Source organism: Oryza sativa, chromosome 3 (genome assembly GCF_034140825.1).
Source record: "Oryza sativa Japonica Group chromosome 3, ASM3414082v1".
NCBI classification, from domain to species: domain Eukaryota; kingdom Viridiplantae; phylum Streptophyta; class Magnoliopsida; order Poales; family Poaceae; genus Oryza; species Oryza sativa.
The window spans coordinates 31,868,149-31,881,044 of record NC_089037.1 but is presented as its reverse complement, the minus strand read 5'-3'; the positions used below and the strand labels follow the sequence as shown (position 1 = coordinate 31,881,044).

Genomic DNA, 12,896 nt, shown 5'->3' with positions numbered 1-12,896 from the left:
CGTGGGCTTCCTCAAATTAGGCCTAGAGAATCACACGCTCGTCTCAACTATCTCTACTCAGGGTTTACGATTCCGAGATGGCCTTCCGTTTCAGGCTCTATCGGAATAACGGTTTTCATAAAATCAAGTGGAAAGCCGATAGATTCCGAACAAATTTTATAAACTAATTTTTTTTGTGGGGTTATAAACTAAAATTTGAATATAAATTCCCTGAGTTTACCAATAAGTTCGTGAAAAACTGGTCGGCCTTAACAAAATTCCGAGCGAAATCATCGAAATGTCAATCGGTAACTTGAAAAGAGGTAAACTGAAAGTGTTTTCCTTTTTTTAATTTGTTATTCTTTTCTTTCCTACTGTAAATTTTAGTAAATACACGAAATACATTATTTTTTTTGAAAATTTATATCCCAATAGATTCTATGAGTATCATACTATTTATAATATTTTATTTATTTATTTTCCTTTTTTATCAATTCAAATTTGAATTTGGATGAAACTCGTCGAAATATCATACGGGTTCTATTTTCGAGCCTCGTTGAAACCTCGAAATTTCGTGGAATTCAACCAGTTTTCGTCGGAATTATGAACCCCGTCTCTACTACTCCCTCCATCTCAATTTGATCATATATTTACGAACAACATCAACATCAAGACTAGAAAACATCATTACTTCTGAAAATACACCTTATCGATTTAAGGTGTTGTATTATACATGCAAATGGGCATGCAAATATGCAATTGAATACATACGAGGCATGCAGCAATCGGGGTAGTTAAAGATTGGGGCGATCTGCTCGCACCAGAGAATTTTGGACGGCGTGGACGCACGCGCGTCTATCCACGTCCCCCGCGCGTTGGAAGGCTGGTGTTTTTCGGGCGCTCTCCTTACTCGTCCGCAGCGTCGTCCGATCAGCATCTCGCGACCAGAGAGCGCTGGAGCTGGTAAGTTTGCAAAAAAAAAAAAACCCTCCCTTACCTTAATAATCTTTCTTAAGTCCCTCAATGTAAGTTCGTTGTCTTATGTATTCTTATGTAAAGGCCCTCGGGCGCTCTCCTTACTCGTCCGCAGCGCCGTCCGATCAGCATCTCGCGACCAGAGAGCGCTGGAGCTGGTAAGTTTGCAAAAAAAAACCCTCCCTTACCTTGATAATCTTTCTTAAGTTCCTCAATGTAAGTTCGTTGTCTTATGTATTATTATGTAAAGGCCCTCAAGATATATCTTACGTGAAAGAGACAACATTTCAAGTATAGGACAGCGCTCTGAAAAAGAGAAAATAAGGGAGTTTTCTGAAAAAAAAAAAGAACACCCAATCCCCCGAAACCCTAGCCACTACTGTTCCCCAATCCCTTCTCTTCCTTTCCCTTGTCCTTGCGCCGCCGCCGCTTTTTCTTCCCTCCCCCGCTTCTCCTCGCCGGCGACGACGACTTGCCCCTCGAGCTCTCCCCTATCCTGCCCATCTCCTGGCGCTCCCTCCCTCCCTTCGCTTGCATCCTCACGCCATCGTCGGCCCCGCCTTCCCCTTCTCATCTGTTCCCAGCGATGGCATGGGGATCAATCTGCTGACCCAGGCCCTTCTCTTCTAGCAGGGGGAGTGGACCATGCGGAGCTAGCTTTGGGGGCACTGTGATAGAGATCGATGGTGTGGCTGTGTGGGGATCGATCTGTTGGCCCATCGCCTGATTTTGGGTAGGTGCACTCAAGCTCAACATGAAGTTCTCAATCCAGTGCGTTGCGCTCGAGGTCGGCATAGCCGCCGCCGCCGCCTCTCTCCCTCCTAGCTCTCCCTTACGTACGACTCTTGGGCTCCCTTCCTCCCCTTGCATTCTCACGCTACCGTTGACTCATCTATCTTCTTCTCTGGGTGATGATGCATCAGGAGAAGGTGAGGGACTGAGTGGAGACCAGAGACAGCGCAACCACTCGATCCGGTGGGATGGAGCCTGACCTCGACTTTGGTTCAAGTTGGTGGCGTGCGGCTCTGCAATTTGAATTGCGTTCGATGTTCTACCTCCAGCGTTGATGGTAATCCCAGGCACCTTGAGGGCTTGAGGTCGATATGGCACAATTTTGCTACTGGGGAAGAAGATGTGTTGTTGCAATGGCCAAATAATCACCTCCTTTATGCTCGATCCACTCATGATCTTCCTCCCATTCTCTGTCTGCGCCTGCAGTGCTGCTTTTTCCATGAGAGTACAGCCTCTTCATTCTTCTCAGCGACTTGCTCTGGTCAGCACCTGGTACTAATTGTTTGCCACCATGTCAGATTGCTAGCATCTAAAGATGCAGTTTTGCATCCATATTGCAATTACAAGGGATTTCATACACAAGTACTGCTTTGCTGAAGGATTCTGCGTTTCAGTGCAGTAGTGGGATGAATCAGTGGAAAGTGAATTAATTGTTGTTTACTCTTTTACTTATTACACAGTTATTTTGTGAGTTTACATGATGCTTCTTTGAAATGAAAAATCTCCAAGAATCTGACAAAGCTAGAAACTCAGGTAAGTTTGACAAATGTCACTATATTGTTTTGATTTTGCACATGATTGTGTGATGAAGTTCGCTTTGTCAGTTAATTTGTACCCACCGAAGGTTCCATATCAGATCCCACATGTCTGAATGCTCATTTCTACTATAACCTTCCATTCCCAAATTCTTTGTTTCTTTACATACATGAGCACTCCTTAATTTGTTGACAAATCAAGTTTGCTTCATAAATGTAATATTGGTATCGGCAAGTAACAACAAATCTGAAACTATTATTTGCTTTGGAGGTAAACATGTTCTATACATATAATTGGGTTGCGTGCTTTTTTTTATAGGGCATTGTTAGCAACTTACCATATAACAGGACTGTCAGATTTTTTATGTGTTGCTTGTTCTTCGCTTTGTACATGTCCATTTTGGTAAATGGTGTACGATTTTTTTTCTGGACTTATGTTCTTCAAGCATTGTAGAGTTGCAGTCTTATTAGTCATCTACTACTGTAGCCTTATCTATAATGTGCATTTTGGAAGTGACGTTTCAGATTTTGGTATTAACTATAAAGACTGAGAACCCATGCCACATACTTTGTAGAACTCCCATGTGTATTGGAGTAATGTGATTAGTTATCCAAAACATTATTGTTCATCAGAAATGATTTCAGTAATGTATTACTTGGGCATATGACTTTTCTAAAGAGTGTCTTATCTAACCAACTAGCTTTTCTGTTGCCTCATAAAAAACATTTAGTTAATCAGAGACTATTTTAGGGGGGAGCTGTCCTACAAATGAATTTCTGCTTCATTAACATAAGCAGATGTTTCTTGATATCTATGCTTTTAGGTGCATGGTCTGCAACATATAATATATCATTGCCACATAATGGTACTTAATTAGCTCTTTTTTACAAAACCGAATGATTAGGTCCATTTGTATATAGACTTATATATATATATATATATATATATATATATATATATATATTTTGTTGCTTGCTCTTTTAAGTAGGATAAGTTAACATGGATTTTGGACTAACTTATTAGGTGATTTTATCTTGCAGAATTCAAGCTCTATTTTTGATCCTCACGTGATGGCAGGGTTCGAGTTGTATAGCGGTTTCTGTTAGAATGAATACATTAAGAACATGTTTACTAAGATAAATCCATTGTTAAAGTTGTAACATTTCTTACCGACAATATGTAATTTAAAGTGATTATAGAATCTATCGATTGTGCTTATGGCTATCTGTGTACTTGATCTAAGTCTAAATGGGATATTAAAAAAAAATGATGATTTGATATAATTTTTTTCAATATTTGAATGACAGTGAAGTTATATACAATTACAGATATGATGACATGCTTTAAATAATCCCAGTAGAACTTTGCAAAGCCTACTTGCCCGTTGTAATGTGATTTTCGTTGTCCATAATACTGGTCTCAGCAGTTCTCGCATAGTCCTATTATTTGCTCTGATTTGAGTACTATTCAATGTTTTTGTAAATGCTCCTAAGCTACATAGCTCTTAACGAACATTAGGGCGCTGCGAAGCGCGCCTAAAGTCCTAGTGCCATTTACTCCTGCACAGATAAAAGAACAAACATGCAACGATGACATTAACTTTGCACAAATACTTTTACGCGAATAAACGAATAGATAACACTTAGATAATGATCAATTTAGGAAAACCTCAAAAATAATCTAGGGATGATCAATTTGGGATGGAAGGACCGAGGGAGTACCTTAAAAGAGAAGTCATCCTCCTTTCCACCGCTCCCCTCGCGTGCATCGTATGTCGAAGTAAAGTAGTGAGAGAAAAAGGAGAAAATCACAGGAAACCAAAATTAGTGGTTGCACATTGAAAAAAAACCACAATGCTCTGAAAAAAAAAAGAGAGAGAAAATACGCTAGAGTAAAACTAAAAAGACAGTAGTTGATTAAAAAGGTATTGCTTTATAATGTATGGGCTTGTTTCAATGCAAGGTATATTATAATACAAATCAGAATTGTTAACCTTCATTCGATATAAATTTAAGTAAGATTTTCATCAAATTTTGGACCGTCAAAATCACTTTGAGATTTGTGACGGCATCCCTCTCCTCCAGCTCTAGTGCGGCTAGGACGGGCCCAACTAATTAGGGTTCAAGGTTACAGTCATGGTAAAGGAGGGGTTGGGCTGGGAAAAATGAAGGGTTTTTCCTGAGCTTAAAATGATGACTGTGAGTAATGAAGGGCGTGTCTTAGGTGAGGAGGGAGAAGAGAGCAGAGGGACGGTCAGTAGGAATGCAAGTGGGACGGGCGAGCGGGTTTTTTTAGCATGTTTATTTCACTTCTAGTTTATTTTTTCTTCTAAATTTTATACTATCATATGAAAAATAAACTAACAAACAGGTTTGTATGCGGGTAGTGGGACTATCCACTTGCATCTCTAACGGTTAGTGGGTCTCGCCGGCATTAGCGAGGTTGAGAAGCGGCGCGTGGGGGTGGTGCGGGAAGGATGGTGTGCTGGCGAACTTGGTCTGCTCGAGCAAGTTACGGTGGAGAAGAAGAAAGAGGGAGATGGTTTAATGTTTACACACGAATCTAAATGTTCTTCTAACCGTCAAAAAATAACTGAAATCAAAATGGGCTTTTTTTTTTCAAGTTTTACGTAGGCTCTCCTAATAAAAATCGTGTGCTAATCAAACACTGAAAACACGAGGCACTGCAAGATGCAAACTATGCAAGTGCAATCACGCACGTATGTCCAATGGATTATGGATACATACAGGTCAGGAATCATGATAGGTGGGAGGCTGCGGTTGGATGCGTACAGATCAGTCGGCTAAAGGACGAAAGATTTGCTAATGGGACAGTGTCAAGCAAAGCAGCGGTGCTCCACACGTAAGCACCCTGGCCACCTGATAGGACGTCTGAACGGCCGCCTCGTGGGTACCCGTTGGCTGGGGAGTCCTAAACTCAAAACTGTTGTTATGGTAAGGATAAGGGGATAACGAGTCTAGAACACTGCAATCCAGATATCACAAATGTTCAGAAACAGTAAACACAGAGGAGGCTGTCTGGTCTGTGTGGTGGCTGCCTACCTTTATGCTCATCTGATTATAGATTCTTTTTTGTTTCTCAAGTTGTTAGTCCTAGGCCTACAAGGCCACAAGGGCCATCTAACCAAAGAGGCTGCGTTTGATTGGCTCCAGGGATGATCACCTGCCACTGATGAGTAACAAATCTTCGATGGAACCTGGGTATGTTCTGTCAGTTCAGGGGCAGTTTCAGTAGTTCCCATGCTGCATTCCAACAAAGATATCCATGCATACATACCCCAAATACTACTATCAAAACAAACCCCACATGGTAATACCACCAATTCTCCCGCGGTCCACACAATGCAACGCAACACCAAAAGGACAAAACTCCAGTTCCGCAGCGTTGCCAAACTCCGGAAAAAATAAAGGCCCATGAGCCGAAACACCGGCACGCACGTGAACCCGAAACGGAACGCAGCCGATGCGGCAAGGCCCACGCGACGCTAGCTGCAGCGACAAAGCGGTGGTGGCGCACCGCTGCCGGTGGCACGTCCGCATCGGACGCCGACGTGCGTGCGCGCCCCAAGCCGCGGGATCTCGCGGTCTCGTGCTCACCTCACCGATCGAGCCGTGCCGAGGCGCACGCGACCGCGACGCCACCACGTCGCCCGTCTCGCCTCGCCGTCGTCTCGTCCAGATCGCCTCGGCGCGCGTTGCCGTCTCGCGGTCTCGCGGGGCGCGGGTGATTCGTGCGTACCAGCAGCTATCGGCCGCGTCTTTTCGCACCGATCTGGCTACACGGCTGGGGCGGGATGGACTACGACGTGTGCGAAAAAGCGAGCTGTTGCATTATCTAATCTGTGATTTTCCATCACCACACGGTGACAAATGGAGGCAAGGGAGCAAAGCAAAGCTGGTGGCGACAGTGAGATGTCCCCGAGTGCAACGTAAATAAAGCAAAGCAAAGCAAAGCAGTCGTGGTGCAGACGAAACGATCATTCCATCAAAGGCCCAGACTGAACAGCTCTCTCTTCCTCCTTTTTTTTTTCTCTCTAAAATGCATTCAAATGCTTGTACATGAATTTACTTGGGACTGTTTATTAATGACGATATATACTTACTTATTTTTCACCTCTAAATGGGACGTAAGGAAATCAACAGTTACAGAGGGAGTGTATAAGAGTAGATAAAGAGGAGTACGTGTAGGATGTGTAGTATATATGTGCGTGTCTGTACGGTGCGTGCTTAATTATACAGGAGGAGAGATCGGAGAAGGTAATTAAGGAGAAGATAACGATGATCATTAGGTCACATGATGGCGCAGGCGTAGGAGGGGTCCTCCTCGCAGACGATCCTGTAGCCGCCGCAAGGGTAGGGCTGCTGCGGCGGGTAGCAGGGGATGTACTGCGGCGGCGGAGGCGCCGGCGCCGGCGCCGGCTCCGGCGCCTTCCCGCAGGAGCAGCAGTGGCAGCCGCCGTGGCCATGGTGGCAGCAGCAGTCGGACGGCCACGACGGGAACGGGTAGGGGTAGGGCCAGGGGTAAGGGACCTCGACGACCTTGGGCGGCGGCGGGCATGGCTCCTGCTTGGGAGGCGGCGGCGGCGGCGGCTCTTTCTTCGGCGGCTCGGGCTCCGGCTCGGGCGCCGGCGCCGGTGGCTCCACGATAATCACCGCCGGCGGCGGCTCGGGCTTCTCCTCCTCCTTAGGAGGCGGTGGCTGGGGCTCTTCTTTCTTGGGTGGCTCCGGCTCCGGCTCCGGCGCCGGCGGCGGAGGCGGCGGCGGGAGGTCGACGATCTCGATCTCCTTGATGATCTTGCACGCCTTGCAGCAGAGCTTGTCTGCGAGCTTGTCCGGGTCGAAGGGCCCCGACACGATCACCTTGTTGTGCTTCACGTCGAACTCGATGTCGTCGATGACGAACTCACCCTTGTCTGCGCACGCAAGAACTCTCAAAGATTCATCTTTGTTGTCACGATTAACCCAGCTCAAAAGCTGCCAGAAACACCATTTGATCCTAGAAACTGCAAACCGTGCGACGAGAGCACCTACCTCTGATCCTGGTGAGCACCCTGTCGATCTTGGCATAGCAGCGCTCGCATTCCAAGTCCACTTTGACGATGATGGTCCGCTTCATCTGCAACGCAAAGCTCCCACTGATCAGAACTCAGAATCCTACCTGAATATTCTTTTTCTTCAAAAGCAGAGCAGGGTTGAGAAACTAAACCTCTACTACAGAAGACTAAAGACGGAGAAGAATTGAGACCAAAGTATTGATCTGATTGCAACTGATTTATGACTACATAATCGACTACCAGTACCAAACTAGATACAAAAAGAAGAGAGGAACTAAGCACACGAAGGAAGAAAAAGCAAAGGACTAGTTCGAAGAGTGAAACACACTCCAAAAAATCAAAAGCTGAAATTAATCCTTGGAAGGACAGTCACCTTCCTGCAATCATCAAGAACGCCAGCTAGCACCATCAAAATTAATACCCAATCCTACCACATAAACTCATTAAGTCTTTTAACTCCGACTGATGAACAGAGTTACAGAGAGGAAGGCACACAACACACACCACTCACCTTGATTCAGTCGGCAGCCGCCTGCAATGCGAGGAGGAGGAAGAGCTGCGAACAAGCGCGCGGCGGTGGAGTGAGTGGTGATGCCGCGGGAGGTGGAGATGTGTAGATGACGATGCGGTGTGGCGTGAATATGTAGCTATACACCCACCATCTTTTTCGTGTCTCTCGGCGGCGAGAGAAGAAAGGGAGGAGGAAGTCAGGAAGAAGTACCTAGAAGATTTAAAGGGAGAAGAAAGGAAAGAAGAAAAAAAAAAAGCGGCGGCAGTAGGCAGCATTCGGCTCGCACACACAATCAACCACACGTCCGCACCCGAAAGGGAACAGGTCGCGCGCCCGTCGCGTCACGGCTGTTGTTACCTGGCGTTCTTCCCCAGGATGATCACCAGTGGCCTACAGCTACAGTGCCAGCTCCACCAAGAAAAAAAAAGTTTGCTGCACACGATGCACCGGGATAAAAAGGGTCAAAACGGTAATATCCCTTCGAAAATAATTTCTATGATTTTATCTATCAATCTAACTATTTAACGTCATATTTAAAACGTTGAGGTATTTTTAGAAAAGAAATAAGAATTATACTACCTCCGTCTCAAAATAAGTGCAGCCGTGGATATCCGTGCCCAATATTTAATTATCCGTTTTATTTGAAAAAATTGTGAAAAATTTAAAAATATTTAGTCATGCATAAAATACTATTCATGTTTTATCATCTAATAGCAATGAAAATACTAATCATAACAAAATTTTTAAATAAGACGAACGGTGAAACGTTGAACATGAATAGTGTAAAACTGCACTTATTTTATGACGGAGGGAGTATCATTTACCCAGAAAAGATGTTCAGTTGTTCGATAATTTTCTAGACAGTTTTCATCTAGTGCGCGTACTCACCTGACGTGACGGTGAGTTTGGTGTTCTCATCTCACTTTGTACATACACACGGCTGGATGAGTCACTCACCCAACCGATGAAAGTGAAACTAGCGGTGCGTAATCATGCTCAGCCTTTTTTTGTGACGTCGACCCGGGGACAAAAAATGGGTCAAGTAGGGAGAATGACAGTAAACACCTGGCAGTAATTAATGAGGTGATTATAATGTCAAACCTAATCTGCTAATCATAGTTCAGAGATTTCGGAGCAGCCTTTCAGAGTTGGGGGGTCGTTGCACGGATGGGCGAAGCAGGCAGGCTGCGGTTGGAAACCTGGACCATGCATGCCGTGCGCCCACAAGCCGCAAGTCTCGTGCACCAGCACGTTCTCTCGTGCAGTACGTATATATCCTAGTTATAGGTTGTGTTTCAGCGTAAAGTTTTAATTTTGATTGAAATTAGAGATGATATGACTGAAAAGTTATCTGTGTATGACAGGTTGATGTGATGGAAAAGGACTGAAGTTTGGATCCAAACTATGAATCTAAACACAGCCATAATGTGGCTTGTACCTGTGGATGGGTCCCAGCTGCAGCTGCCGATCCATGCGGCCAATGAGAATAATGGGATCAGCTTGCGGTTGACGAGAGTCCAATGTTCGAACACGTCATCTACACAGTAGTGTGCATGCAATTACTCTCACAGTGCTAACGAAGAACATCATGTGACCTTTTTGATACGCACAGAAAACCCTAATAATTGGTTCCATGGCCTTTTGATAGGCACAACTAACATTAAATAATTGATTAGCAGTACAGCTTTACAAGTGATGTTTCTAAAATTTTCAATGTTGTGTAGTACAATGCATTAGCCAATTTACCAATAACTTAAGTTGACAGAGATAAAACAGATGATGACATAAAGAAAAGAAGCGTTTTGGCACGTATATGCATGTTGGTATACATGCCGCACAGGCGACCCAAGCACTAAGAGCATCACCAACAGGCTACCTATATGATTCCTAAAACTAATTGAGGGATTTTAGTCTAAATCAGTTCCAACAGATCCCCTACCCTCCTACTCGAGTTTTGGAGTTCTCTTCCCCCGGTTGCTCGCTCCGTTTATATGCGGGCGCGAAAGTCGCTCCCAATCATGCAATCCCGCCTCTCTCCTTCATTCCCGCGCGTGGGAGATAGCGATCTTTCTGCGCGTGAAAGAAAAAAAAACAGAATTTTCTCTTGGTAGTTTAATAGAAGGGCCCACTTTTAAGTTTTGAGGATTGAATTTAGGCTATCTGTTAGACGGAAGAATTTTTTCACTTCTTATTTTCAGTTTAGAAAACCAAAAACAATTTTTTAGGAGAAAATTATACATAATTTGTTGGTGATGCTCTAAATTGGTTGAGTTTGAAAGCGTACATTTATCTGGGCAATGCGTAAGGTTCAATGGTTCAAGAATCATGAGCCATTTTATCTCTTTTTCACATGTTGTTATTGAGAACCATGGTCCATGGCTACCATTCAACTCACAGTTCCATTGGTCGTCTTCCCAATAACAAATGCCGTGGTGTAAGACTCGTGCGTCCAAAACCAGGACAAAAACAAACTATGGGAAATGGAATACCGTAGCACGTCACAAGCCCCATAGAAGCGTCCCGTTCGGAGAAAGGGATCCTACGCCTTTCACCCCCTTCTTTTCTCACTTTCCGCTCGCCCTTTCCTATCCGAAACCGAAAGGACCCGCAAAAAACACAGATAAAATAAGACAACAAAGCAAAAACTACAGCGAAAAACGTCGAGCCATCCGTCTTTGATCCGACGGCCAGACGACGGGCGGAATGAATCCGACGCGGGGGGCCACGTACGGACGGGACGGGATGGATCCGAAGTTGTGAACTGGCGGCGCAACGGAGCCATGAGCCAAAGCCAAAACACCGCCAACAACCGGGAGCCCATCCCCACCGCCCGGCACGGCGCACATGGCATTCTCATCGGACGACGTACTCATCGGGGCTATCCATCCCATCCCCACGGCCGCCCAGCCAGCCACCGTGCCCGGTGGTTGCGCAGAAAACGGCGGTGTCCGCGCGCGCGCGCGCTCGCAACAACCGAGCCCCCGTACGTTGCCGCAACGCGCCGAGCCCCGCCACCGTGTCGCTCGCGCTACTTGCGTTGCCCGCGGCCAATCCACCACCCCACCTCGCGATATACAGGCGATAGCCACGGCGCGCGCTTTTGCGATCGATTGGCCTGTTGCATGATAGCTGGCGACCGATCGAGTAGAGATGAGAAAATTCTCGAGCTCCCAACCGGGCGTGACCTAATCCTGTCCCGCCCGAACAGTGCTGCGATTGCCGCTCCCATCTCGCGCGGTCGCGTTACTGGTTCGCCTTTTTTTTCGCCAACCCGGCCGCGCGGTCGTTGTCGCCTCGTGGAACCTACCATTCATCGATCGGTGGCCGATGGATGGATCGGTCATTCGATCGCGCGAGGCAGACCGGGCATCTCCACGAGGCGTGCGAAAGGAAGGGAGGATGGCGGCCGGTGTCGGTGGCCGTCGTAATCGCTACCTCCTCTCTCTCCTACTACTGCTTGGTTACCGCTACAGCAAAGTGACTGAATCAAAAGATGCAAGCCATTGCGTTTACAGTAAGATTCCAAAATTTTCAGTTAAGCTTAGATGCTCGATCAACGTGCCAATGTATATATACGCGTCTCCGTGTGCACTGACACGTGGATTTGGGCGGAGATCTCATCGACCGACCGGCTTTCGCGACGCCGAAAGTGGCCGGTGCATGCTTCTGTTTAAGTGAGATTAGGAGCAAAGGAATCGGCATGATATGTTGGCTGCCGACGTGCCGTGCCTGAGCTACGATGCAACCAGATTGCTTGCTGGCTTCACAAAAAGTAGCTTGTTTTTATTCGAACGAGAAGTTAACAATATATTCCTTTCTTTTGGGTTAGTTGGTGAGTTAGGACTGCTCTGTTTGGTTGTATAATGCTTTTCTTCATTCGTGTTCCTGCGCATGTGATGTGAAGAAAAAAAGGGCTCACTAGCTTATAAAGAAATGCAGCTAGTATTAGCTCCGACTTGCGTAGCAAACAGCCTCAGGCAACTAACTAACATCGTGCAAATAAGCTGATTGCAAATATATTACTAATTATAAAGTATACTTACACTGGGTTGAATATGTGGTAGATTCTAGATGCAGCCAAGTAGGTCAACACCGCCTTCCACTTTGAGAAATGGCACCTACTCAACACAAAGAAGGGAATCAGTGATACTACTTAATTAGCAGATCGAATTAATTGATGCTGATCAGGATTTCAGGTAGATCACCTGCCGATTGCGAGAGAAGGGGAACATGATGACACGAAAGGGAGAATTTTCCAAGTAGCTGGCGGTTGTTGCACTACTCAATTCTGGAGTAGGCGTCCAATTTTTATATCGACTTAAGTGGCGATCGAGCGAGGCTGAGAGCACAGAGAAGATCAAAAGTGCCACACACACCGCAGCTAGTAGGGCAAGTTTAATAGTACAGTCAGCTGCTAGGTTCAAATCATCTATAGTTACTTAATAGCCAATTTATACAATAGTTACATATAAATATATACTACACTTTTAATATCTGGTCCCACGTATCATATATACATTGCGTTTTAGAGTCCGTGTTGCAGCTGGCTACAAATCTATAGCACGCCGCTTTTCTCTCTCTTCTTTTATCTTTTTAAAATGTGTTTATAAGTTAGTATAACTGACTTAGAGCAAGTTCAATAGTATAGCCAACTACTAACTCCAATTCATTTATAGCTAATCTAATAGTTCATTAATACAATAGTTACATACTACACTATTAATACATAATCCCACCTGTCATAGATACACTGCGTCTTGGAGTCCGTGCTACAGCTAGCTATAAATCTGTAGCCCGTTGCTTTTCTCT

At 45.3% G+C, this 12,896-nt stretch overlaps 1 protein-coding gene and 2 long non-coding RNA genes across 4 annotated transcripts; 1 reads left to right on the top strand and 2 right to left on the bottom strand.

The window, feature by feature from the left end:
* Positions 1 to 1,417: 1,417 nt before the first annotated feature.
* Positions 1,418 to 3,720, top strand: LOC4334133 (uncharacterized). Its single transcript, XR_010740114.1, has 4 exons — positions 1,418 to 1,503; positions 1,588 to 1,790; positions 1,878 to 2,499; positions 3,543 to 3,720. It is a non-coding gene; the product is annotated as an uncharacterized lncRNA (long non-coding RNA).
* A 2,801-nt stretch (positions 3,721 to 6,521) lies between these two features.
* LOC4334132 (protein PYRICULARIA ORYZAE RESISTANCE 21) lies at positions 6,522 to 8,276 on the bottom strand. 2 transcript variants are annotated; one of them, XM_015772396.3, is made up of 4 exons: positions 8,088 to 8,276; positions 7,950 to 8,003; positions 7,554 to 7,638; positions 6,522 to 7,435 (listed from the first exon to the last, which is right to left on the bottom strand). In XM_015772396.3, exons 2-4 carry the CDS (start codon positions 7,983 to 7,985, stop codon positions 6,813 to 6,815), a joined length of 744 nt encoding a protein of 247 aa, XP_015627882.1. In that variant the 5' UTR covers positions 7,986 to 8,003; positions 8,088 to 8,276; the 3' UTR covers positions 6,522 to 6,812. The 2 variants fall into 2 exon arrangements, with proteins under 2 accessions (XP_015627882.1, XP_015627883.1); XM_015772397.3 differs by lacking the exon at positions 7,950 to 8,003.
* Positions 8,277 to 9,512: 1,236 nt separating this feature from the next.
* Positions 9,513 to 12,426, bottom strand: LOC112938231 (uncharacterized). Its single transcript, XR_003241285.2, has 3 exons — positions 12,293 to 12,426; positions 12,131 to 12,205; positions 9,513 to 9,624 (listed from the first exon to the last, which is right to left on the bottom strand). It is a non-coding gene; the product is annotated as an uncharacterized lncRNA (long non-coding RNA).
* Positions 12,427 to 12,896: the final 470 nt, after the last annotated feature.